General features: G+C 51.8%; 1 protein-coding gene across 6 annotated transcripts in view; it reads left to right on the top strand.

The window, feature by feature from the left end:
- Positions 1-24,676, top strand: part of POLR3E (RNA polymerase III subunit E) — a 36,093-nt gene that overhangs the window by 1,385 nt on the left and 10,032 nt on the right. For 3 of the 6 annotated variants that reach the window (XM_008257865.4, XM_008257864.4, XM_051847502.2), the window contains exons 2-13: positions 5,238-5,311; positions 7,110-7,160; positions 9,889-9,966; positions 10,642-10,757; positions 11,124-11,206; positions 13,044-13,151; positions 13,490-13,539; positions 14,945-15,064; positions 21,079-21,164; positions 21,428-21,472; positions 21,544-21,635; positions 22,553-22,673. In XM_008257865.4, coding sequence (XP_008256087.1) covers positions 5,276-5,311; positions 7,110-7,160; positions 9,889-9,966; positions 10,642-10,757; positions 11,124-11,206; positions 13,044-13,151; positions 13,490-13,539; positions 14,945-15,064; positions 21,079-21,164; positions 21,428-21,472; positions 21,544-21,635; positions 22,553-22,673 — 986 coding nt within the window. In that variant the 5' untranslated portion in view covers positions 5,238-5,275. The remainder of the gene's footprint in view (positions 1-5,237; positions 5,312-7,109; positions 7,161-9,888; positions 9,967-10,641; positions 10,758-11,123; positions 11,207-13,043; positions 13,152-13,489; positions 13,540-14,944; positions 15,065-21,078; positions 21,165-21,427; positions 21,473-21,543; positions 21,636-22,552; positions 22,674-24,676) is intronic. The other 3 variants (XM_008257867.4, XM_017342517.3, XM_017342516.3) reach the window with 3 other exon arrangements.

The following is a 24,676-nucleotide window of genomic DNA, read 5'->3' as shown; positions in this document are numbered from 1 at the left end:
AATCTAATGATTTCCATATCAACTTGAAGTAAGCCTAATGACCCCGTTTTGTGATTGAGCAAACTGAAGCACTGAGAGCCCTTCATGGAGCTTACACTCCCGGCAGAACCTGAGCAGTGAGGCCAGATAGTGCCAGGTCATGGTGAGAACCAGTAAGGAAACAACACAGCGCCAAGAGGGTGGTGGCCGGGCAAGGGTCAGAGGCGATTCTTTACCACAGGGGGATCAAGGAACCTGGAGGCCGTGCTCCAGGGGATAGTGAAAGGGAGGCGGCCTTGAAAAGTCCTGGAGGAAACCCGTGATGTGCCAAGGTCCTGAGGCAGGCTGGGGCTTGTTTTGTTGGAGGCCTAGCAAGGGTGGCCCAGGCCAGGGCATGGTGAGACGGTGAGGGGAGGGCGGCAGCAAGATCAGGTAGGGCCCCGGGCCCTGGAGGGGAGTTTGGGTTTTATTTCCCGTGGTGGGTAAAAGGGTTTTGAGCAAGGGAATGATAACTGATTTTTTTTTTTTTTTAAACAAACATTCTGGCGGTTTCTGGGATAACCTGAGGTAGAAAGAAGGAGACTAGTGAGATCAGTGGTTTTCAAATTTTAGGTCCAGATCCATCAGTGGGATGTAAAAATCAACTCTGGGGGATTGTCACCAGCACTTTTTGTTTGAATAAACAAGGGTTAGAAAACACTGGTGTATATTAGGGACAATTAGGGCTTAAGAAACCTTGTTTTGGTTATGGAACCATGTGCTCTGGGTCATTTACGTGGGATGAAATTGGGTCTTAAGCCGAACACCTTTGAGAGCCACCAGGTTGGATCATGTTGGCGAGGAGCCTGATGGGAGTTGGCAATCTTTAGTTAACCCAGGCCGATGCGGCGTCCAGAGAGGGCACCTCAGCTGCTGGCCTGGAGGGAGGACCGTGTCTGGAGCCTCCTGGGCCACGCTCAGGGTGTGTGTGGCTTGCTGCCCCGCTCATATGGAAGCCTCGAGTCTCAGTTGTTCTCAGAGCTGCTGCAGAGAAGCAGTGGTGTAGACCATGTCCATGGCAGGTGACTGCCAGTGTCAGTGGGATGGGTCTCGGGCTTTTGCCTTCACACTGCCTTCTCTGCATAGGAGCAGGCACCTAACAGTTGATTTTGGAGCTTGGCTGCCACCCGGTCCTCCATCTCTGGTACTGTTGGGAAGCGTGCTTCTTTGCAGTCTCTTTCTCCACCCCTCCACCAGATCTTCCTCAGCCCCAAATGCTGCCATGGCTCCATGTTAGGTAGCATTCCTGTGGTTCATTTATTTAGACAGCAGGCGGGTATTGCCTGCCTGCTGTGTGCTAGGCACTGGGGGCACAGCAAGGGGACAGATTGACCAAAGTCTGCCTGCATGCAGCTTCCAGCTTAGTGGCAGCGGGGTGGGGACAGACCCGGCGCTGTACACCGTCACATGGTGATAAGAGAGAACCTGAGCAGAGAAGGGGGTTTTCCACAGGGAAGATGGTCTGGGTGATGAGGTGAGGTTTGTGCAAATAGGTGAGAGCAGTGGGGCCTTGAGGCTTTCAGGGTTAGAGCAGTTACTCAGGTCCCTGGGGGAATGAGAGGCCAGTGGGAGGACTGAGAGGGGAGGGATGGGGTTGCTAACAACTTACTTGGCGTAGGGGGTGGGGTGGGGAGGCCGGCGCTGTCTAATAGAAATTTAAGCCTCTGCCTGCAGTGCTGGCATCCCATATTGGCACCGGTTTGAGTCCTGACTGCTCCGCTCTCAATCCAGCTCCCTGCTAGTTTGCCTGGGAAAGCAGTGGAAGATGGCCCAAGACCTTGGGCCCCTGCACCCATGTGGGAGACCCAGAAGAAGCTCCTGGCTTCAGCCTGGACCCACCTCAGCCATTGTAGCCATTTGGGGAATGAACCAGCAGACGGAAGATTGATCTCTCTCCCCCCCCCCACCCCCATCTCATTGTATTTCTGCCTTTCAAATAAATTAAAAAAAACATATTTGGGATTATAAAGACTTGGGCTTTTATTCTGAGTCAGATGGGGACTCTTTAAAGGTTTTTTGGTTGTTGCTGTTCATTTTTTCAATTTATTTGAGAGGCAGAGAGATGAAGGAAGAGAGAGAAAGCGAGAGCTTCCATCTGCTGGTTCATTCTCCAAAAAGCCTGCAACACCAGAGCTGGGCGAGGCTGAAGCCTGGAGCTGGGAATACAATCTAGGTCTCCCACCTGGGTGGCAGGGACTCAGACACTTGAGCTGTCATCTGCTGCCTCCCAGGGAGCATGTTAGTTTGAAGCTGGAATTGGGTGGAGCCTGGACTTGAACCTGGGCTCTGGGTGACTTGGCTGTCTTAACAGCTAGGCTACCTGCTAGCTGCTGAAGGTTTCTGTGCAGCCACACCATCTGACTTAGTTTCCAGAAGGTCACTGGCTATTACAGGGGGTGCAGTGGGAGGGGGAGATCATCCAGCAGGCCATCTCCGTGACCCTGGGAAGAGATGGAGGTGTCCTCAATGTGGAGTTGACAGGGTTTGCTGGTTTAGGGTGACAGGAAGAGAAGTGTCCAGGGTGCTGCCATTGTCTGGGCCTGAGTGGTCTCAGGTTCAGGATATGTGTCTGTAATCAGTGAGGGGACTTCAGGTGGTGTCTGGGGAGAGGAAGGGACTTATAGATGACATTAAATCCCATGATGAAGCCACCATGCCCTTCTAAATCTTTTTTCTTTTTAAGATTTACTTATTTGAAAGGCAGAGAGAGAGAGATTGTCTATCTGCTAGTTTGCTTCCCAAATGGCCACTATGGCTGGGGCTGGTCCAGGCTGAAGCCAGGAGCTTCTTCTGGGTCTCCCATGTGGGTGCTGGGGCCCAATCACTTGGGCTGTCTTCTGCTGCTTTCCCAGGACTCAAATTGGTGCTGGTATGGGATGCTGGTGCTGCAGGCTTAACCTGCTACACCACAGTGCTGGCCGCATCATGGCTCCCACCCTTTTTTAAGTGATTTACTTGTTTGAAGGGTAGAATTGGAGACAGAGAGGGAGGTCTTCCATCCACTGGTTCACTCCCCAAATGGCTGCAATGACCAGAGCTGGCCTGATCTGAAGCCAGGAGCCAGAGCTTCATCTGGGTCTCCCATGTAGGTACAGGGGACCATTTTGCACTGTTGCCAGGTGCCTTTGCAGGGAACTGGATTGGAAGTGGAGCACCCAGGACTTGAACCGGTGCTCATATGGGACACAGGCTGCTTTAACCCCTAAGCCATAGGGCAGTGTCCACTCCCTCCTCCCCTTGTCCCCTTCTAAATGTTACATAGTTGAAATGTTAAGTAGACAAACAAAAGCTGGGATGGACTTGCCCAGAAGCAGAGGTCTGGGGACTGCTGAAGTCTGTGGGTTTCTACCCATTCCATCTGAGAGTCACCTACCCTCAGCTGTCCTGCCTCAGGTACTTAGTAAGGTGCTTCTTCCTGTCACCTGGGATTGTTTTGCCCCTTTGCCGTGCATGGTTTGTCCGGATCTTTCTGTTGGGGCCTGGCCCATGCATCCTTTCTGCTGTCCTTAGAACTCTACTTGAAGTCACAGGGCCTGGAGCTGAAGTCTGTCAGTCTTGCTTGAGTAGAGCCGCGTCGGTGTCTCTGAGCGCCTCTCTTTTATACAGTGGGGGTCTCTTCCTTGAACATGTGAGTGCAGCATGTGAAGAGGGTCATTTTAGGCCCCAAACAAGGAAGTGTCCTCACTTGGGGTTTGAGTTAAAGTGAGCTTGAGAGTCAAATGTCAAAGTCCTGAGTCCCTGGAGAGTCTGGGCTGATCTCTCTCCCTGCTTCTATCTGGCTTTGAGCTTTGTCTCAGTCATGGCTGTGGACCAGCAGCCTCCATCCTCCTGCCTACTGGTCATTCTCTTCGGCGAGTGGCAAGAGGCCCTTCAAACAGTCATTTACTTTTCCCAGAGGCCTGGCTAATGTGTGTTGGCTTGTGCCCATTGCTTTGTTGGTTTTCTCTTTATTTTGTGTGATTGCTGTTGGGGTGTATAGCTGGCTGTCCATTTTTGTTTTTTAAGTCTTATTTATTGGGGCCAGCACTGTGGCATAGTGGGTAAAGCCGCCACCTGCAGTGCCAGCGTCCCATATGGGCTCTGGTTTGAGTCCCAGCTGCTCCACTTCCAATCCAGCTTTCTGTTATGGCCTGTGGAGGCAGTAGAAGATGGCCCAAGTCCTTGGGCCCCTGCACCCATGTGGGAGACCCAGAAGATGCTCCTGGCTCCTGGCTTTGGATTGGTGCAGCTACAGCCATTATGGCCAATTGGGGAGTGAACCAGCGGATGGATGACCTCTCTCTGCCTCTCTTTCTCTGTATAACTCTGACTTTCAAATAAATAAATAAATCTTTTAAAAAAAGGACCTCCTTTTTTTAAAAAAAAAGAATTATTTATTTATTTATTTTTTATGGGGAAAACCAAACAAGTAGTGGTTTTTGTTTTTTGGGTTTTTTTAAAGATTTATTTTTATTTGAAAGTCAGAGTTATACAGAGAGAGGAGAGGCAGAGAGAGAGAGGGAAGCCTTCCATCCGCTGGGTCACTCCCCAGATGGCCATAACGGCCAGAGCTGCGCTGATCCAAAGGCAAGAGCCAGGAGCTTCTTCCAGGTCTTCCACGTGGGTACAGGGGCCTAAGGACTTGGGCCATCTTCTACTGCTTTCCCAGGCCATAGCAGGGAGCTGGATCGGAAGTGGAGCAGCCGGGACTCGAACCGGCACCCATATGGGATGCCGGCACTGCAGGCTAGGGTGTTAACCCACTGCATCACAGCGCTGGGCCCCATTATTTATTTATTTGAAAGGCAGAGTTACATAGAGATTGTCTATGTGCTGGTTCTCTCTCCAAATGGCCACAACGGCTGGGGCTGACCCAGGTCAAAACCATGAGTCTGGATCTCCATCCAGGTCTTAGACATGGGTGACAGGGGCTCAAGCTCCTGGGCCATCCTCTGCTGCTTTCACAGACACATTAGGAGGGAGCTGGATCGAAAGTGGAGCAGTTGGGACTTGAACTGCTAGCCACATGGAACGCTGGTATCCCAGGTGATGGCCCAGCCCGCTGTGCCATGACACTGGCCCTGGCTGTCCATTGTTGACCGTGTGACAGGCAGGGGAAGAAGCTTAGTGTTTGTCTCAGGCTCCTTCCTCGTAGCACAGGGCTTGTTGCAGAATACGTGTCCCAGAAATGTTGGTTGAGTGACTGACTGATGGTCCCCATCTCTCCCTCTTTCTTGCAGATTGAGTCCGGGGACTGCGTGGCTGGCTGTCCCCTAGTATGGCCAATGAAGAGGATGACCCAGTTGTACAGGAGGTAACTGCTGTTCTCCACCCTCTTTCCAGGCCACCGGCAATGGAATTGGGACTGGGTTCTCAGGCTGGTCTGGATCTGCTGGCCTCGAGGGGACCCCTGTTCTTTGCTGTTCCCACTGCCTGGAACTCTGCCATCCTCCAGATGCCATCATGGCCCGCCCCTCCCTCCCTTCAGGTCTCTGATCCAGCGTCATCTCATGAGAGAGAGAGAGCTTCACTGCTTCCCTGACCTACCATCCACAGTGCTGTCTCCCTGCTCCCCCTCCCCCCACGTCTCCCTTGCACTCTTCCTTGGCCATGCCTTGTACTTGACCATAGCACTTGTCATCATTTGCTTGTTGTCTCTTTCTTTCCCTAGAAAATAAGCTTTGTGAGGGCAGGATCTGGTTGTGCCCACTGTGTGTCTGCAAAGCTGAGTAGGTGCCTGGCACTTCGTAGATAACTCAGTGAGCTGAGCGAGTGAGTGGATTGGATTGGACAGCTCCCCTTTCTTCCTGGGCTTATGCAGGTTCAGTCACTCAGCAGTTCACTGGAGCCACTGTGGGCTGGGGACTGTGACCCACAGTGAGCAGGACAACGGCCTTGTCCCCAGAAAACATGTGAGCTGAGGGTGAGGTTGGCAAGGAAATGGTCTCCAGATGCAAACTGAGAGGAGGCAGTTTCCAGAGTGGACATAAAAAGAGAAAGCTGTTCATGATGAGACGTACCCCTGAGAGTCAGCCGGGACCCACACCTTAGAAATGGAAACGCATTTCCTAGCGCGGCCTCCTGTGAGGGGCTTCAGAAGGCTTATGGAGCATGGAATTCAAAGGCTAGTTTATTTTGGTGCAGAAAATTTTTAAATCCTTGTATATGAGGGGTCATCAGAAGTTTTTGGAAAACATGCATTATGAAAAAACTGTGGATTTCAAAATTTTTGCACTGAAACAAACTTTTATTTAGCTTTTCTGCTCACTTTTTGAAGTCCCTTGTATGTGGAGCCTGGCCTCTGGTTTGAAGGGCAGGGGCAAGGAGAAGGTCCCTGGAGATGAATAGGGTGTTTCTTCCTTGGCAGGCTGGTGCCGACCAGCTACTGAATCTGAAGGACTGAAATGCCTGTAGGCTGTGGCAGCACTGCCGTTGCAGGAGACTCTGTGTGGGTTTGGTGATGGCGTAGGGGAGCCCAGGGGACCCTAAGGCCCTGGCTTCCTGCTCCAGGGGCGGCCCAGCTGAGTTCTTAGGGATGAATGAGCAGTAGAGGCTCAGGGGAGGCATGTGTGAAGGAAGTGCCAGGTTGGGAGAAGAGCGTGTGCAAAGATCTGGCAGTGGGTGAGACCATGGTTCATGTGAAGAGGTGAGAATCAGCAAGGTAAACTGCTGTACGGGTGGTGCAGGTGGTCAGTGTTGGGAAGAAACCAAGTGGGGCCAGCTGAGTCACAAAGGGCCTTGCAGATTAAGAGGGGATGGTAGACCAGTCCTGGGTAGCTGAGGCAGGAGGCGCAGAGAGGGAGCAAGCACAGGTGGTAGATAGGCCCTACCCTGCCTTTCTCAGCGAAGTCTGAACCTGGCTCTCTGGTGCATCGTGATCAGGGTGGCCCAGGGGTGATAGTGAGCTTGGAGAAGGGGCCAGGCAAACATGACCTGAGAGGGAGCCCCAGTTATTTCACTTGGGGGCTTGGTTCCTTTGTTTCTAGCATCAGCTGAGCGTCTTCCTACTCCGCTACTGCATCTCTGTGCTGACAGATCGGAGGAGCATGTGCATGCCTGGGGCGGGACGCTGGCCCTGTCCCCTGGTTAAGTCTTTTTCCCCTTGTTCCCAGATCGACGTGTACTTGGCCAAAAGCCTGGCAGAGAAGCTCTATTTGTTCCAGGTAATTATGGGACGTGGAGGTAAAGGGGACGAAAGCGAGTGTGGGAGGGCTGGTGGGGAAACGCACATTGCTCAGCACTCCTGGCCCTGCATGTATGTGGTGAGATTGTTCCCTTCACCGTCACGGGTGGGTTAATACGGTCCCCTCACTTTGAAGATGGAAAAACCAAGGCAGCATGGGACAGAAGTGTACCGTGATCAAAGCTTGGGCCCTGGGAACAGACTGTCTGCCCTGAGACTCAGTTCCCTCACCACCTGGCTCCCTGCCTTGAACAATCCCTTAACGGCTCTGTGCTTCCGTGTCCTCATTTGCAAAATCCAGATAGTAGTCACGCTTACTGCTTCGGTCCTGGAAGGGTATGGTGAATCCGCTCAAACAGGCTTGGGACCCTGCCCTAGGCAGCCATTAACCTGCTTTCCGTGCTAGTGGGCTTGCCTGCTCTGGATGTTTTCTGTGGCTGGAGTGGAGTGGTGCAGTGTGCGGCTGTGCACGCTGTTTTCAGCAGCTCGTTGTCCATGGGGCAGTGCTGCTGTTTCTCCCTTCCTCACGGGACAGGCCTTGGGGTGGTTTGTGCTTTTTGGCTGTCATGAATAATGCTCCTTTGAACATTGTTTGTTCAAAAGGCAGAGTGACAAGGAGAGAAAGACAGATCTTCCAACTGCTGGTTCATTCCCCAAGTGGCTGTACTGGTTGGGGCTATGGCAGGCTGAAGCCAGGAGCCAGGATCTCCATCCAGGTCTCCTACATGGGTGGCAGGAGCCAAGTACTTGGGCTGTTATCTGCTGCCTTCCCAGGTGCATTAGCAGGGACCTGGATCAGAAGTGGAACAGCCGGGACACGGACCAGCCATCTGATGTGGGATGCCAGTATCTCAGGTGGCAGCTTAATCTGCTGCACCACAACACTGGCCCCTTAGAGAAAGGAGAGAGCACAAGAGAGCATACCCATCTACTGACTTACTCCCCAAACGTCTGCGATAGTTGGAACTCGGCCAGGCCAAAGCCTGGAACTTAATCTCTTTTTCCCACGTGGGTGACAGGGACCCAAGTACTTGAGCCACTGCTTGCTGCCCACCAGGTATGCATTTTCAGGAAGTTGGAATGGGGAGCAGAGCTAGGACTGAAACCCAGACACTCCAATGTGGGATGTGGGCGTCCCAAGTGGCCTCTTAACCACTGCTCCAAACGCCTGCTCCTTCTGTATAACTTGTGTGGACAGTGTGTTTTCATTCCTCTGAGTGTGTTCATAGGAGTGGAATTGCTGGGTCACATGTTATTTAATTTTTAAGAAACTACCTGACTTTTCTGTACCATTTTTATATTCCCCAATAATAAAGTGATTGTTTTAGACACTTCTATGCCCACGTTGTGCCTTAGAAAATGGGGCTCGGGGAGGCCTCTACTGAAGGGTCCTGGGACGAGGTGGCAGTGGCAGTGCCCCAGGCCTGGGGTCCATTCCCTGAGATTTACCTTTACATCCCATAGGACGGGGAGCCTGTCCTTTGGGCCTTTGGAACCTACATCCTTAACTGATTGCACAGTGATGTTCCTAATGACCCTGTGTGTATCTGTGGTGTGCCAGCCCTCTTCTTCATCTGCTCTTAGGGCAGCCCTGGGCAGTGAGGTGAGGCTACTCAGGGAGGTGAAGAGCTTGCCTGAGTACACGCGTGGCAAAGTTAGGACTGGAACCCAGGGCTGCTTCCAGACCTATGCTCTCTACCACCCTCCCAGCCTGACGTCATGATCTCTGAGCTGCCCCAGGCGTTGGCAGACCAGTGTCTCCAGGCTGTCCCAGTCAAGCCACGCTTCAGTGCTTTGCTCAAAGAGGCTGTGTTCCAGGCTGTTCTCCCATCACAGCTCCACTAGCTCCAGCCTGGGAGGCAGAGGAGACCCGGTATTGCTGTTTCAGTGAGCTTTTAGGAAATGACCCTTTCTTTGGGTTCTAGTGCAGCTGATCTGTAGTGGAGCTGACTTTCCACAGTGCCTCGCCTCCAGCAGGCTCATCCTGTGGCTGTCATGGTCCTAGGCAGTGAAGGGCAGACTTTTGAGACTGGGTTCAAATCACAGCTCGCTGTGGCACACTGGGATGAAGACAGGGACGGTGCATCCATGAGGTGGACGTAGGTGTGCAGTCTGTGAAAGTGGGGACCAGTAGGTGTGCAGTCTGTGAAAGTGGGGACCATTTGTGTAAAGGTGACCTTACACAAAGCGGGCAGGAGGCTCAGCTCTGCCCTTTCTAGTGTTTTACTGTGGGAAGGTTGCTGCATAGGCTGAGGGTCATGAGTTCCCATATGTCAGCATCCTGCTGCAGCAGTGAAGGACACTGGCCAGCGGCTTTCCCCTCTGCTTCCCTGTGGCCTCATTTCTCGCTGGATGGTACATCAACTTATCGTTTGATCTTGGACCCTTACTCTCAACCCTCACAGCCATGCGCTGTGGGCATTAAAGCCCACATGGTGACTGTTTGGGTTCCTGATGCTTATGCCTGTCCCTTGTAAGTCAAAGACATCTTAAAATTGCCATTTGGAAGGAGGCTCAGAGGAGCAGATGGGAATGGGACTGCAAGCAGATCCCACAGGGGAGCCTCACTGTGGGGCTTGTTGGGCCCTGGGTCTTCCGGTCTTTGCTTCATGGGCCTAGGGGTGGCTGTTGATTCTCGGCTGGAGCCCCAGGAGCCCTGCTCTGGTTGGGCTGGACAGGGTTGCTGACAGCTTCCTTTCCTCCCCCAGTATCCTGTACGTCCAGCCTCGATGACCTACGATGACATTCCGCACCTCTCGGCCAAGATCAAGCCCAAGCAGCAGAAGGTGGGGCTGCCGTGTGCTGAGCTGAGGGCAGGGAGGGCTGGTGGGAGAGGCAGAGAAGGAGCAGTGGAGTTAGGAGAACCAGCAGCTTGCAAAGGCTTGGAGGCTGAGGACGGGAAGTTTCCAGAAAGAAAGAGGGTAGGCAGCTCTAGGAAGGAAGGAGGGTCAAGATGACTTAGGGAATAGTCTCAGTGTAAGCTTGGGTACCTGGGCAGGTCTGGGTCTCACATAGTGAGGCCAGTCTAGTGCCTAAAAAGAAGTGAGATGATAGACAAGGAGACCTAAAGACACGCCCCAGCCCCCTGTGGTCCGTTGGAAGTGGTGTTTCAAGATTGCTAGTTCTGGGGACTTTCAAGAAAAGCTGGAGATGGGAATTTTAGGAGAAATCTCTTGATATTTTAAATTGTTGGCATCTAATTTAGATCTTTAGGAGTGAAGTGGGGAGACTGTGCAAGCACTGCCTAACCCACCTCCCACCTCTGCCCCCTCCCCCCAAAAAACCCTACTCTTAACATTTCTGATGGAATTGAGTTTATGGACTGAAGCCATAGGGCCCTTGGGGCAGGGACAGGTGTCAGCTCCACTTCTGGGCAGTGACTGTTAGGAGGTGGCCATGGTGGGGCTGGGGGAGTCCCTTGGGGGATCCTCATGGTTGGTGGGGATGCTTGATGCCTGCAGGTAGAGCTTGAGATGGCCATCGACACCCTGAATCCCAACTATTGCCGCAGCAAGGGGGAGCAGATCGCACTGAACGTGGACGGCGCTTGTGCTGATGAGACCAGCACATACTCCTCGTGAGTGCCCAGCCCTCGGAGCCCCTCTGGTCAGATGCAAACCTTCAGAAGGCCTTGCAGAAGTGACCCCTCCTGCCGGGAGCCTCCAGGGTTCCAGGCTCTCCCCTCCTGTGCTGGCTCGTCCCAGTGGGTTCTTCCTGGGCTGGGTGGGAAGCTGGCCCCTGGAGCTCCTGGCACTGCTTGTTTCTTGGTGCACAAACAAGACGATGTGGGTTTTCTCATCCCCCAGCTCCCCTCCTGAGGCAGATGGAGGCTGCTCTGTGGCCTTGGTCCCTGACTGGTGTCTGGGGAGGAGTGGGCTGTGCCTGCCAGGCCCTGACTCTGGAACCTCCTTCCCCTTGACGTCGGTTCTCCCTGTGCTCCCAGGAAACTGATGGACAAGCAGACATTCTGCTCTTCCCAGACCACCACTAACACGTCTCGTTACGCGGCTGCGCTCTATAGGCAAGGTACCCGGGGCTTGGGGGTCCTGGGGAGGGGGACCTTACCCAGCCAAGGGTCCAGCTCTGCCTCCTCCAAACACCAGACATTCTTGGGGACCAGGCGGTGTGAAAATAACAAATGGCAGCCGGGGGACCCTGGAAAGAACCACCTCCGTAGATGTTGCTTGACCTGTTTGGCTGGGCTCTACGCCATTGTCCTTGTGGGACACAGACCCTCCCACAGCACAGCCTGACTCTGAGTGTAAGTGGCAGGTGTGTGTTTCTAAAGTCAAGGGACTTATGACCCGGTGATTCTGTTCCTAGTTAGCATTTCCTTGAGGCAAGAAGAAGTGTCCACACCAGGAGGTAGATTGGCAGGATGGAGAGGGTGTTAGTGGCTTCCAGGGGCTGGTAGTAGAGTGAAGTGGGACTTGGTGGCTTCTTTTTGTGTTGACGAAGATGACTGTGGTGCTGCCTGAATATTGAGTTGTATGCTGTATTTGTTTGAAAGTCAGAGTTAGGGGCTGGTGCTGTGTGGTGTAGCAGGTAAAGCCACCACCTGCAATGCTGGCATCCCACATGGACACTGGTTTGAGCCCTGGGTGCTCTGCTTCTGATCCAGCACTCTGCTATAGCTTGGGAAAGCAGTGGAAGATGGCCCAAACCCTTTTACCCCTGCACCCTCATGGGAGACCTGGAAGAAGCTCCTGGCTAGTTTACTCTCAAGATGGCCCAGCCGGTGCTGGGCCAGGCTGAAGCCAAGAATCAGGAGCTTCTTCTGGGTCTGCCATGTGGGTGCAGGGCCCAAACACCTGGGCCATCTTCTGTGTTTCCGAGACCCGTGAGCAGGGAGCTGGATTGGAAGTGAAGCAGCCAGGATATGAAACGGTGCCATATGGGATGCCGGCAGCACAGGTGGCGGCTTTACTCGCTGTGCTGCAGTGCTGGCCCTGGAGTGCTTTAAATGAGTGAATTCCATGGTATGTGAGGCACAGTCAGACTGGGACAAAGTGTGAGGGGCTTACTAAGTGTTTTGAGCCTGTGAAGCAATACGCAAAGCTCATTGGAACACTCAGGGAACAAAAGAGAAGTTTCAAAAGTAGTGTTAGGAACTCCTCCCCAGGGCATGCTGTGAAGGATGTGGTCATGTCTCTTGTGGCCGGGACCCTTCATTCATGGACACCCTGATCGAGCATTCTGTTCACGCTGGGGTCCAGGAGGCTGCGAGCCCCTAGCGTCCGAGTGCTGCTCTTTAATGCCTGCACTGACTGAGTGTTCGTCCTGGCCCTGCCTCCCAGGGCACAGGTCTTATTCATGCTGAAGTCGTCATGATCTTCAGCAGGGACCTTGGACACCCCTCCAGGGACACACTGGCTGCTTCTCCAGCCACCTTGGCACTTGCAGACTTCTTAACAAGAGTGGCTGGGATTTTGATGGAAGTGGGTGGGGGCGAGGGTGAAGAGAGATGTGGGTTTGGGCAGGCAGGGAGGGTGGTCTAGCCAAGGTCTGCAGTGGAAAGAGCTGGTGTATCTGGGGCGTGTGAATGGGGTATGTGAGTTGTTCAGTGCGGTTGGAGCCAGCCATTCAGAGAGGAGAAGCAGGGCCCAGGTGGGGAGAACCAGGTATGTGGGATGTAGCCCTGAAAGAAGTGACTTTAATTGGAAGAGTTCCGACTCATGACCTGGTCTGGGCCACGTGCTTGCTGTGTTCTGCTGGTCTAAGGTTCTAGGAGGGGTGGTACTGGGGGTTAGAGCAGTTTCAGTGTGGGCCTGTGCCTTCAGGGGACTTGGTGACACCCTTGAGCCAGGGTGGTAGGTCAGTCCCAGGTCCTAGAGGCGGGTCCGAGCCTTTCTTCCCTCAACAGGTGAGCTCCACCTGACGCCTTTACATGGCATCCTGCAGCTGCGGCCCAGCTTCTCCTACCTGGATAAGGCAGATGCTAAGCACCGGGAGAGGGAAGCAGCCAATGAGGGTGAGCCTGAATCCTCAGCCCTGCTGTTTGTCCAGCAAGATGGCTTGTGTGGGGAAAAAGGATCAAAGGGATTGTAATACAAGGTGCAGCCCTGCCTGGCCTCTACCCACTGGATGTCAGTAGCACATCCCGACTCGTGATGACCAAAAATGGTACCCCACACATGGCCAAATGTGCTCAGTGAGTAAAATTGCTCCCGGAACCACTGACTCCTCCCAGGAGTGCTGACAGGCAGCCTGCCTGAGGCCTCTCCGGGGGTGGGGTTGACCGCCAGAGTAGGTTGGAGCGGAGAGAGCTGCTCCACACAGGCTCTAGGCAGCAGCTTGTTTCTCTTGCAGCAGGGGACTCTTCACAGGACGAGGCAGAAGAGGATGTCAAGCAGATCACGGTGAGCTCTGGCCCAGGAGGGATGGAGGGGGCGGCACTTACAGACACTGAGAGAGAGGCAGAAAGAAAGGTCTCCCATCCACTGGTTCACTCCTCAATGGCCGTAATGGCTGGAGCTGGGCTGATCTGGACCCAGGAGCCAGGAGCCCAAGCACTTGGGCCATCTTCCACTGCTTTCCTAGCCATAGCAGAGAGCTGAATTAGAGCAGCCAGGATTCAAACCGTTGCCCATGTGGGATGCCAGAGCTGCAGGCAGAGGCTTAGCCCACCATGCCACAGTGCCGCCACCCCCCTCCCCCTTTTTTTTGAGGATTTTATTTTTTTATTTATTTGAAAGGCAGAGTTAGAGAGCATGAGCACGTGTCCATGCACTGGTTCACTCCCCAAATGGCTGTAACAGCCGGGGCTGGGCCAGGCTATATCCAGGAGCCGGGAGCTTCTGGTTTTCCCTACGGGTGCAGGGGCCCCAGGACTTGGACCGTCTCCCACTGCCTTCCCAGGTGCGTCAGAAGGGAGCTGGATCAGAAGCAGAGCAACTGAGACTCGAGCTGACACCCATATGGGATACTGTCGTTGGAAGTGGCTCCTTAGTTATGCCACAGTGCTGGCTCCAGAAAGAGCTTAAGGGCTTCTCCCTCTGTGGGGGATGCAGGCGTGGAGCATCTGTCCCCTCACCCTTCTTGCCAGGCTCCTGGGTTGTTACAACCATGAGCAGGACAGCCCTGCTTACATATGATAGCTGAGATCTTGGCGAGCCCGAGTCCCATGTTTATTAACTGTGAGATTCTGTCTTTCAGTGGGCATGATGAACAGGTTCCGTTTTAATAGTTAATTCTGAATTTTGAAGATAATTAGATGAATATTGACTTTCCATTTGTGGTGTATTATGTTTCTCCTATTTAAGCCTATTAAAGAGAAATGATGCACAGAGAGTGACATAGTTGGTTACACAAGTGAGGCTGTAGTGGTCAGTGTCTACAACCCCTCAGAGAGGGGCAGGGGCTGGCATCAGTGGCGTAGGGGGCAGTGCTCAGGCTGCTTGGGCTTGTCTTGTCCTCAGTAGCTTGGTGGGCACCCTTAACGAGCTCTATTATTGCCCCCGCCTTGTGACTCACAGCCCTCACTTAACAGGCAGCGTCAGGCCTGTCTGTGTGCTTTAAAGGCCTTCTGCCCTAGCACCCAGGCTTCTATGGTCCAGCAAAGCCTCTGGGCCACGGGAAGGCCGAAGTACGAGAGTTCTCCCTTCTCGTTGGCGGCTCGTGAGGAAGGATGTGTCAGAAGTGGTGAGGGAGCTGGGAGTGGGAATACCCGAAGTGGAGTTCCTGCTGTCTGAGCAGGGGTTGGGATGGCGGCCCAGGAGTGGTCACTGGCCCAAAGGCATGACCTCTTTCCTGTCCCACATGCAGGTGCGGTTCTCCCGGCCGGAGTCAGAGCAGGCCCGCCAGCGCCGAGTGCAGTCCTATGAGTTCCTGCAGAAGAAGCATGCGGAGGAACCCTGGGTGCACCTGCACTACTATGGCCTGAGGGTGAGCTGGGGCTGCCGGGCTGCCGATGCTGGCCCCAGGAGGAGGTCTTGGGAGAAAAGCCCTGGTGCAGGCCAGGCCTTTGGTGCAGTGGGTAAGATGCTGCCTAGGACACTTGGATCCCCTATCAGAGTGCCTGGGTTCGAGTCCCAGTTCCACATTTTTTTTTTTTTTTTAATAAAAGATTTATTTGTTTGAAAGATAGAGGGAGGCTGGCGCCGCGGCTCACTAGGCTAATCCTCCGCCTTGTGGCGCCGGCACACCGGGTTCTAGTCCCGGTTGGGGCGCCGGATTCTGTCCCGGTTGCCCCTCTTCCAGGCCAGCTCTCTGCTGTGGCCCGGGAGTGCAGTGGAGGATGGCCCAGGTGCTTGGGCCCTGCACCCCATGGGAGACCAGGAAAAGCACCTGGCTCTTGGCTCCTGCCACCGGATCAGCGCGGTGCGCCGGCCGCGGCGGCCATTGGAGGGTGAACCAACGGCAAAGGAAGACCTTTCTCTCTGTCTCTCTCTCTCACTGTCCACTCTGCCTGTCAAAAAAAAAAAAAAAAAAAAAAAAAAAAAAAAAGAAAGAGGGAGAGGGTGGAGGTTGGCAGGGGGAGGGTTGGGGGAGAGAGAGAAAGAAAGAGAGATTGACCAGTCCATCAGTCTTCCATCTACTGGTTTACTCCCCAGTTGGCTGCCAAGACCAGGTCTGGGCCAGACTAAAGCCAGGAGCTCCATCCCGGTCCCTCACTTGGGTTATCTGCTGCTGCATTCTCAGGCCCATTAACACTGAGCTGAGCAGAGCAACTGAGGCTCAATTGGCATGGGACTGCTGGATAGAGTTCCAGGTTCCTGGTTTCAGCCTGGCCCAGCCCAGACTGGGCATTTGGGATGGTTTACTCTCTTGCTCTCACCTTTTGTCTTTCAAATAAAAAGAAAAAATATCGGGGCTGGCGCTGTGGTGTAGTGGGTTCAGCTACTGCCTGCAGTGCTGGCATCCCATATGGGCGCCAGTTCAAGAACCGGCTGTTCCACTTCTGTCCAGCTCTCTGCTATGACCTGGAAAAGCAGTTGGCCCAAATCCTTGGCCTTGCACCCACGTGGGAGACCTGGAAGAAGCCCCTGGCTGCCCCAGTGCCTGGAAGTGTTACACCGTGGCCTTGCTGGCTCACCTTTAATTATTTCTAGTCTGTTGTAGCCACTCTGTGATAGCATGGAGAAATGATGAAGTCATTTGGGTAGCTTGTCTTTCATTCCTGTCACTCCTCTTAGTGTAGGTCCAAGGGGCCAGGAGATAAAGGTGTTGGTCTGCTGTCTCAGGCAGGGTTTCTTCAGGCTCCCCTGGAGTGTGAATGTCTTGCCAGGCTCAGGCAAGGCTGGTGTTTGGCTATGAATTTTTCTTTTTTTTCCCCCCAGAAACTTTTTATTTAAGGTATGCAAACGTCATGCATTTTATAACTACAACTTTAGGAGCATAGTGAGCTTCCTGTCTGCTCTCCCACTATTCTTTCTCCTCCATCTTCTATTCCCGTTTTTATTTTTAACTAAAATCTATTTCTAATTAACTTTATACACAGAAGATTAACTCTGTACTAAGTAAAGAGTTCAACAAATAGTATGAAAAAAAAAAAAGAATCCTGTTTTTTGATTTCTTCTATGACCCACAGTTCATTCAGGAGCATGTTATTCTGTCTCCATGTATTTGTATGTGTTCAAGAGGTTCTTGAGTTCTTTATTCCACTGTGGTCAGAGAAGATGCATGGTATGATTTTGATATTTTTTGAATTTGCTGAGACTTGCTTTATGGCCTTGCCTGTGGTCTATCCTAGAGAGAGTTCCATGTGTATTCTGCAACTGTAGGATAAAAAGTACTGAGATATCTGTTAGGTTCATTTGGTCTATAGTGTTGTTTCCTTGCTGATTATCTGTCTGGTTGATCTGTCCATTGCTGAAAATGGGGTATTGAAGTCCCCCATAACTATTGTATGAGAGTCCATGTCTCCCTTTAGATCCATTAACATGTCCTGTAATGGTGTGTATACCTGTAATGGTGTGTTGTTATAGTCATAGTTTCCTGTTGAATTGATCCCTTAATCATTGCAAATGCCCTTCTTTGTCTCTTTTAACAGTTGTTGTGTTAAAGTCGTCTATTTTGTCTGATATTAGGATGGCTACACCAGCTCTTTTTGGTTTCTGTTAGCATGGACTATCTTTTTCCATTTTTCCATCCTTTTACTTTCAGTCTGCATGTATCTTTGTTGGTGAGATGTGCTTCTTATGGGTTTTGTTTTTTAATCCATTCAGCCAGTCTCTATCTTGTAACTGGAGAGTTGAGGCCATTTACATTCAAGGTGACTGTTGATAAATACCAACTTGGCTCTGCCGTTTTTCCCTAAATATTCCTATTGTTTACTTTGGATTTCCTAGGTACATTTACTGGGTGATTTTTCTGCCTTTACCTTCTTTCATAGTGATCACCATGTTTCTGTGTTTCTGTGTGTAACACATCCTTAAGCATCTTTTGTAAGGCTAGACAAGTGGTGACAAATCCTTTCAATTTCTGTTTGTTATGGAAGATCTTTATTTCACTTTCATTCGTAAATGAGAGCTTTGCAGGGTATAGTATGCTGGGTTCAGTTTTTTTTTTCTCTTCAGACTTGGAATGTATCTTGCTATTCTCTCCTAGCCTGTAGGGTTTCTGATGAGAAGTCAGTGTGAGTCTAATTGGAGATCCTCTGAAAGTAATCTGGTATTTCTCTCTTGTACATTTTAGAATCTTTTCTTTGTGTTTTACTGTGGAGAGTTTGACTACAATGTGTCGTAGTGAGAATCTTTTTTGGTCATGTCTATTAGGAGTTCTATGTGCTTCCTATACTTGGATGTCCCTTTCTTCCTCCAAATTAGGGAAGTTTTCTGTAACTATTTCACTAAAAAGGCCTTCTACCTTATTCTTTTAACACCTTCAAAACTATTAGTAGTATCCCAAAGGTCTCCAACACTGTTTTTTAGCTTTCTGATTTCTTTTTTTTTTCTTTTTTTTTTTTTTTTGGATCTAAAATTTCCAGAGATTTATCTTCTAACTCAGATATTCTTTCTTCTGCCTCACCAAGAGTATTAAGGCTTTCCACTGCATTTTTAATTTGATCTATTGAATTCTTCATTTCCAATATTTTGATTTCTCTTTAAAAATCTCAATTTCATGGGAGAAATTTCCTTTCATGTCATCTATGAATTTTTTTTTAAGATTTATTTTATTTATTTGAAAGACAGAGTTCAGAGTTAGACAGAGAGGTCTAGTTAGACTGCAATGGCTGGAGCTGAGCCAATCCGAAGCCAGGAGCCAGGAGATTCTTCTGAGTCTCCCACATGGGTGCAGGGCCCAAGGACTTGGACCATCTTCTACTGCTTTCCCAGGCCATAAGCAGAGAGCTGGATCAGAAGTGGAGCAGCTGGGACTCGAACTAGCCCCATATGGGATGGCAGAGCTGCAGGTGTGGGCTTTAACCCACTGCACCACAGCACTGGCCCCTGAATTTCTTTAATTCGTGGATTTGCTTCTGATTACTTTTAGGTAATTCTATACTCAATTTTTTTTTTTAAATTTATTTATTTTACTTGAAAGTCAGAGTTACACAGAGAGAGAAGGAGAGGCAGAGAGAGAAGTCTTCCATCACTCCCCAACTGGCCGCAATGGCCAGAGCTGCACCTATCTGAAGCCAAGAACCAGGAGGGCCCCCCCGCCCCCCAGTCTCCCATGCGGGTGCAGGGGCCTAAGGGCTTGGGCCATCTTCTGCTGCCTTCCCAGGCCATAGCAGAGAGCTGGATTGGAAGTGGAGCAGCCAGGACTTATGCTGGCACTGCAGGTGGCCTCACCCACTACACCACAGTGCTGGGCCCTGGGCTTTTATCTTTGGATTGTACCCCTGTGGATTAGTAGAGTGTCTGCTCTTTCAGTGAATACCCAGAGGCATGTGCTGGGTGTGGCCAGGAAGCTCTGTTCAGTGCTCCAGGATGAGGGGACTGTCCAAGGTGACACCCAAATTGGGCGTGGTAAATTTTTTTTTAATCAGAGGGGAGGTTTAATCTGCTCTGGTATATATAGTCTCATGCTCATCTCCTTTCCAGGGAGACCAGTGCCTGGTCGCTAGCCCCAGTGGGTATAATACTCGTTCATGGTGCCACAGGAACCACACAAAGGATCCGTGCAACCCTCGGTGTGAGCACAGATCCCGCAGCAGTGACCCTCACCAGGGAATCAGGGAGCCCTGAGCATGTGGAGCTGCCCACAGTGACTGCCCAAAGACCCTGCCACACCCTGCACCTTCACACGCAGCCATAGTGTTTTCACGGTCCCAGCATACAAGGGTCCTGCAGTCACGAGCACCCAGACCCCTGTCAGTGCTCCCAGCCAGACTCGGGTGTCTCCTCTCAGCTGATTGCTAGGCATGGGACCCGAGCGGGGGCAGATGTTGTGTATGTCCAGAATGGCTCCTGGCCTTTCGGGTGGTTACAGGACAGCAGTGCTGGACGCCAGTGCTGGGTGGTCGGGGAGAGAGAGGAATGTGCCCTCCTTCTTTTTCCTCTAGGTTGGCAGGTACACTGTCCCCCACAGGGCTCCAAGGCAGACTCATGCCTGGCTCTTCCTGCAGTTTTATCGCCAGTGGCTTGGGCTGCTGCAGTCTGGTCTCACCTCATTCTCCAAAGCTGGTGCTGAGGTTCTCGGCTGCTGGGGTCCTGAGCTGTGCGCATCCACACCCTCCACGCAGATCCATTGTCCCTCTGATTTACATGGAGTTTCCTCTGCCATTTTCTCCCTAACCCTTCCCTGAGCTTGTACTCTCTCCACATTTTTTTTTTTTGAAGATTTATTTATTTACTTGAAAGTCAGAGTTACACAGTGAGAGAGGGAGAGGCAGAGAGAGAGAGTTCTTCCAACTGCTGGTTCACTCCCCAGATGGCTGCAATGGCTGGAGCTGCGCCGATCCGAATCAGGAGCCAGGAGCTTCTTCTGGGTCTTCCTTCTGGGTGCCAGGGCCCAAGGACCTGGGCCGCCATCTACTGCTTTCCCAGGCCACAGCAGAGAGCTGGATCAGAAGTGGAGCAGCTGGGACTCAAACCGGTGTCCATATGGGATGCCGGCACTGCAGACTGGGGCTTTAACCTATGCCAGAGTGCCGACTCCCCCACGTTTTTTAAACTGTCTTCCTTTAGACTAGAGCAGTAAGCTCCCTCCCTGTTCTTCCATTTTGATCTCTGTCATGAATTTTTCATGTAGCATGGGCCCTGAGCACAGGCCACACCCTTCACCTGGCCATGTGGTAGAACCTGCCATCTGTCCTATGCCCCAAAGTTCCTGGCTTGCCTCACAGAGGGGTTTACTATACTCAGTTTTCCTTTCCTGCCTTGACTTTAGAACCTAATCTTGACTCAGTATTGCATGAGGGAAGCAACTGAATATTAGCTTCCAAAGACAAGATGGCCTAGGGCTTCCCAACGTGGGGGAGAGGGCAACTCCTGATTCCTCTGGGAACTTCCTTCAAAGAGATTTGCATTGACAAGAGCATTAAACTGGAGGTCAGACTTTTCTAGACACTGCTGCTGCTTATTATGTGACTTCAAAAAGTCTGAGCCACGATTTTTTTATTTGTGAAGGGGGAAAAGCAATAATGTCATGGAGTTACTTTGCAGCCGTGTTGTTATTACCCAACCATCAGAACAGAGCTGGGCATGTCTTAGGTGCTTGGTGTATGTTAGTTGCTATCTGAATTGCTTCTGGTGTTGTTCTGCATTGCAGACTGGGTGCTTTGGCACTGGGGCTGGGTAGGCTGTGAAGCCAGGAGGGTTGGTGGAAGGTGCATCATAGAGGCCAAAGGGCCATGCTTAGGAGGCTGGGCATGGTCTGTGGCTGGCCTTGGAGTGGGACAGCAGGAGGCTGGAATGGAAGGTGATACAGGGGTGAGAACTGTGGATGGCGGGGTGGCCTGGAGAGATGCCAGGGTCTGGGTATTGGCTGAAACTCCCTCCCCTCCCCAATAGGACAGCCGCTCTGAGCACGAGCGCCAGTACCTGCTGTGTCAGGGCTCCAGCGGGGTAGAGAACACGGAGCTCATCAAGTCGCCCAGGTGGGATTGGCTGGCCAGTGGCCCGGGAGGGACCTGCCGTGTGGGCTCCCTGAACTGTGGCGCCTTTCTTGGCATGAGGGAGGATCCCACCCTGTCCTCTGGAGAGGGTCAGGAGGGAGGGCCTGGGAGGAGGTGATCCCTTTTCTGTGGGGGTGTTCATGTGAGCTGAGGGCTGCATGAAGCTGTCTGCACCCCTCCCAAACCCTGTCCTGGGGCTGCTGGTGAGGCTGCTCCAGCTCTGAGTCTTCCTTCTCTCCCTACAGTGAGTACCTCATGATGCTGATGCCGCCCAGCCAGGAGGAAGAGAAGTGAGTAGAGGCGGGCGGATGGCCCTTCGCCCCAGCTGGCTTCCGCTAAGCCCTCGCTGCCTTTCCCACAGAGAGAAGCCCGTGGCCCCCAGCAATGTCCTGTCCATGGCCCAGCTGCGCACCCTGCCCCTGGCCGACCAGATCAAGATCCTGATGAAGAATGGTGGGTGCCGCTCTGCCCTCCCGGAGACCTCAGCCCCGCTGGCACTAGGGCAAGTGGAGTCTGGGACAGCCTGACTGCGGGAGAGGGCTGGTGGATAGTGCTGCTGCAGACCCCTCAGCTGTTGTCGTCACCACTCTGCCTGTGTCAGCCGGGTTCTCGCTGCCTCTCTCAGTCTTGGCTGTTTATCTGTGAAGAGACTAATGCAAGTTGCTGGGTTGATGTGAGGACTGAGAAGGATGGGACTTCTAAAGGACTTAGAACAGCCTGCATGTGACAGGAACTAGGGTTGTTCTCATGGTAAACTGCTTTGACCTGCATGGTTCTATGGAGCCTTCGCTAGCATCTGTACCCTAAGAACTGGCTTTTTTTTCTCCATAGACTCAGGGCCAGATCCTCTAGGGGCCATTGCTGATAGGTAGCAGAGCTGACTGCTCAATTGAGCCACGTCCCAGGCCTGGGCTCCTCTGAGATGCCAGCGGGAGATCTGTGCCCCCTGAGTGGAGGACAGCTCCCTGTTGCACCTGCAGCTGCCAGGATTCTGGGCTGATGGCCTCTGCACCCTCCCCAGGCCCTGCCCATGCTCACTCGGGGTGGGCAGAACACAGTGCTGAAGGAGCCAGGTGGCCTGGGCTCCAGTCCTGGCCCTGCCGCTTACTGGCTCAAAAGCTATGGGGAGTAGTAGTAGAATGGTCCTCCCAAGATTCTCCTTGTCTCCCTCAGGGGCTCCTTTCTAGTGGAATCTTTAAGGGTTCCATGGTCTGCACAGTGCTGAGCAGCTCGGGACCGTCAGCCATTACTACTGCCAGTGTTGTCATCCACGTTTCGGGGATGAAGCTGTGTGGGCTGTAGGGGGCGGATGTGGATACAATAAGGGCCAGGCCTGCTTCCCTGTCTAATGTCTCCTGCTCCTCCTCCAGTGAAGGTCATGCCTTTTGCCAACTTGATGAGCCTCCTGGGCCCCTCTGTCGACTCTGTAGCTGTTCTGCGTGGCATCCAGAAGGTGGCGATGTTAGTCCAAGGAAACTGGGTGGTGAAGAGGTAGGTTGCTTTGTGGTCTGTTGGTGAGAGCGCCTGACCCTTTACATTTATATAATTTCTGATGTCTGTCTGTCCTGCCTGTGTTTGTTTGATATTCATTCTTCCCTTCTGCCAGCTGCCTTTTCGTGTCCCATGATTTTCCTGCAAATGTGGAACCTCTTTTCTCTTGATTCTTTTATTGGGCACTCCACAGTTTCCTCCATCACAGTTGAAATGATAGCTGCTCATTACTCTCTTCTAATTCAGTTCAGAGACCTTAGACTCTTATATTTGCCCTCCTCCAACTCATATGCCATTGTATTTGTAAAGGTGGCCCCTGACTCCTGATGATTTGGCTTGTAATTTTGTTGACTTTATGATGGTGTGAAAGTGATACACATTCAGCAGAAACCATACTTTAGGTTTGGAATTGAGATCCTTTCCTGGGCCAGAAATTTGTGATCCCATCTTCTCTCGTGCTGGCAGTGGCTTCAAACACAGCTCCCACCAGTCAGGTAATCACGAGGGGAAAACCGACGCTTTCCAGTGCCCTGTGTTGCTAAGCTAGGGTGGTTGGTAGGTTCGGTATATTCAGTGCATTTTAAAGGACATTTATTTGAAAGGCAGAGGAAGACAGAGACAGGCACAGAGGCAGTCTTATTCCCCACATTCCCACAGCAACTGGGCCATGGCCATGCTTTGAAGCCAGGAGCCTGGAACTCAATCCAGGTGTCCCATGGGGGTGGCAGCACTATTTGAGCCATTACTTCCGCTTCCTAGGGTGTGTGTTAGTAGGAAGCTGGAATTGGAAGCAGAGCCAGGACTGGAACCTACCTACTCCAGTATGGGATTTGGGCATCATAAGTGGCATCTTAACCATTGTACCAAACACCTGTTTCTAAAAACATTTTTGATTTACAGTAGTTTTAACTGGTGATCAATTTATTAGGTTGAGGAGCATCTGTGTACTTTAATTCTGTTTCACACCTCACAAGACATTACCAAATGTAGAAAGAATTCTCCACATTCTCTCATGTGTTGGCCTTTTTATTTTGCTCAGCATCCTTTCAGTGTCTAAGTTTGTCTCTGGGGTGATAGCCTTCTGCCTAAACAGTGCCATAATCTTTACTTCAGTGCAGGTCAGCAGGTGATGACTTCCTTGTTTATCTGGAAATGTCTATTTTTTACTTTTTTTTTTTTAAAGATTTACTTATTTATTTGAAAGTCAGAATTACACAGAGAAGAGGCAGAGAGAGAGAGAGAGAGAGAAGGAGGGAGGGAGGGAGAGAGGTCTTCCATCCAGTGGTTCATTCCCCAATTGGCCGCAACAGGAGCTTCTTCCGGGTCTCCCGCGTGGGTGCAGGGGCCCAAGGACTTAGGCCATCTTGCACTGCTTTCCCAGGGCATAGCAGAGAGCTGGATGGGAAGTGGAGCAGCCGGGTCTCAAACCGGCACTCATATGGGATGCCGGCACTTCAGGCCAGCATGTTAACCCGCTGCGCCACAGCACTGGCCCCTTACTTTTGTTCTTGAACGGTGTTTATACAGAGGACAGAAATTGAGGTTGGCAATTATTGCCCTTCCACGTGTTGCTGTAATTTTGTTTACTCTGACTTTGCCATTTCTGTTGACAAGTCCACTGTCTAATTCTTGGTTCTTTGAAGGAAATCGATGTGTTTGCCTCTGGCTGCTTTTAGGAATTTCTGTTTGTTTTGGCTTATGCTGTGTCCAAGTGTGGATTTTGTGTCTTGTTGGGGTGCTTAAGTCTTGAGTGGTGGCTTGACACATTCAGTAGTGAGCCCTCCACGAGCCCATCTGCGCCTCCATGAGACCACCAGTTTCAAGGGAGTGGAGACACACAGTATGCCCTTGGTACATGCGGGTGGCTATATTTTATGCACGTGCGAATTATATTACTTTCTGAATGGGATAATGTAAAGTGCATTAATAAAGACTCACTTTTTAATAGTGTGGTATAAGTGGACAATCTGACACGTTAGTTACTCCAAATTTAGAAAACAAGT

The sequence above is a fragment of the Oryctolagus cuniculus genome, chromosome 19 (genome assembly GCF_964237555.1).
Source record: "Oryctolagus cuniculus chromosome 19, mOryCun1.1, whole genome shotgun sequence".
NCBI lineage: Eukaryota > Metazoa > Chordata > Mammalia > Lagomorpha > Leporidae > Oryctolagus > Oryctolagus cuniculus.
This window is presented reverse-complemented; position numbering and strand designations above follow the sequence as displayed.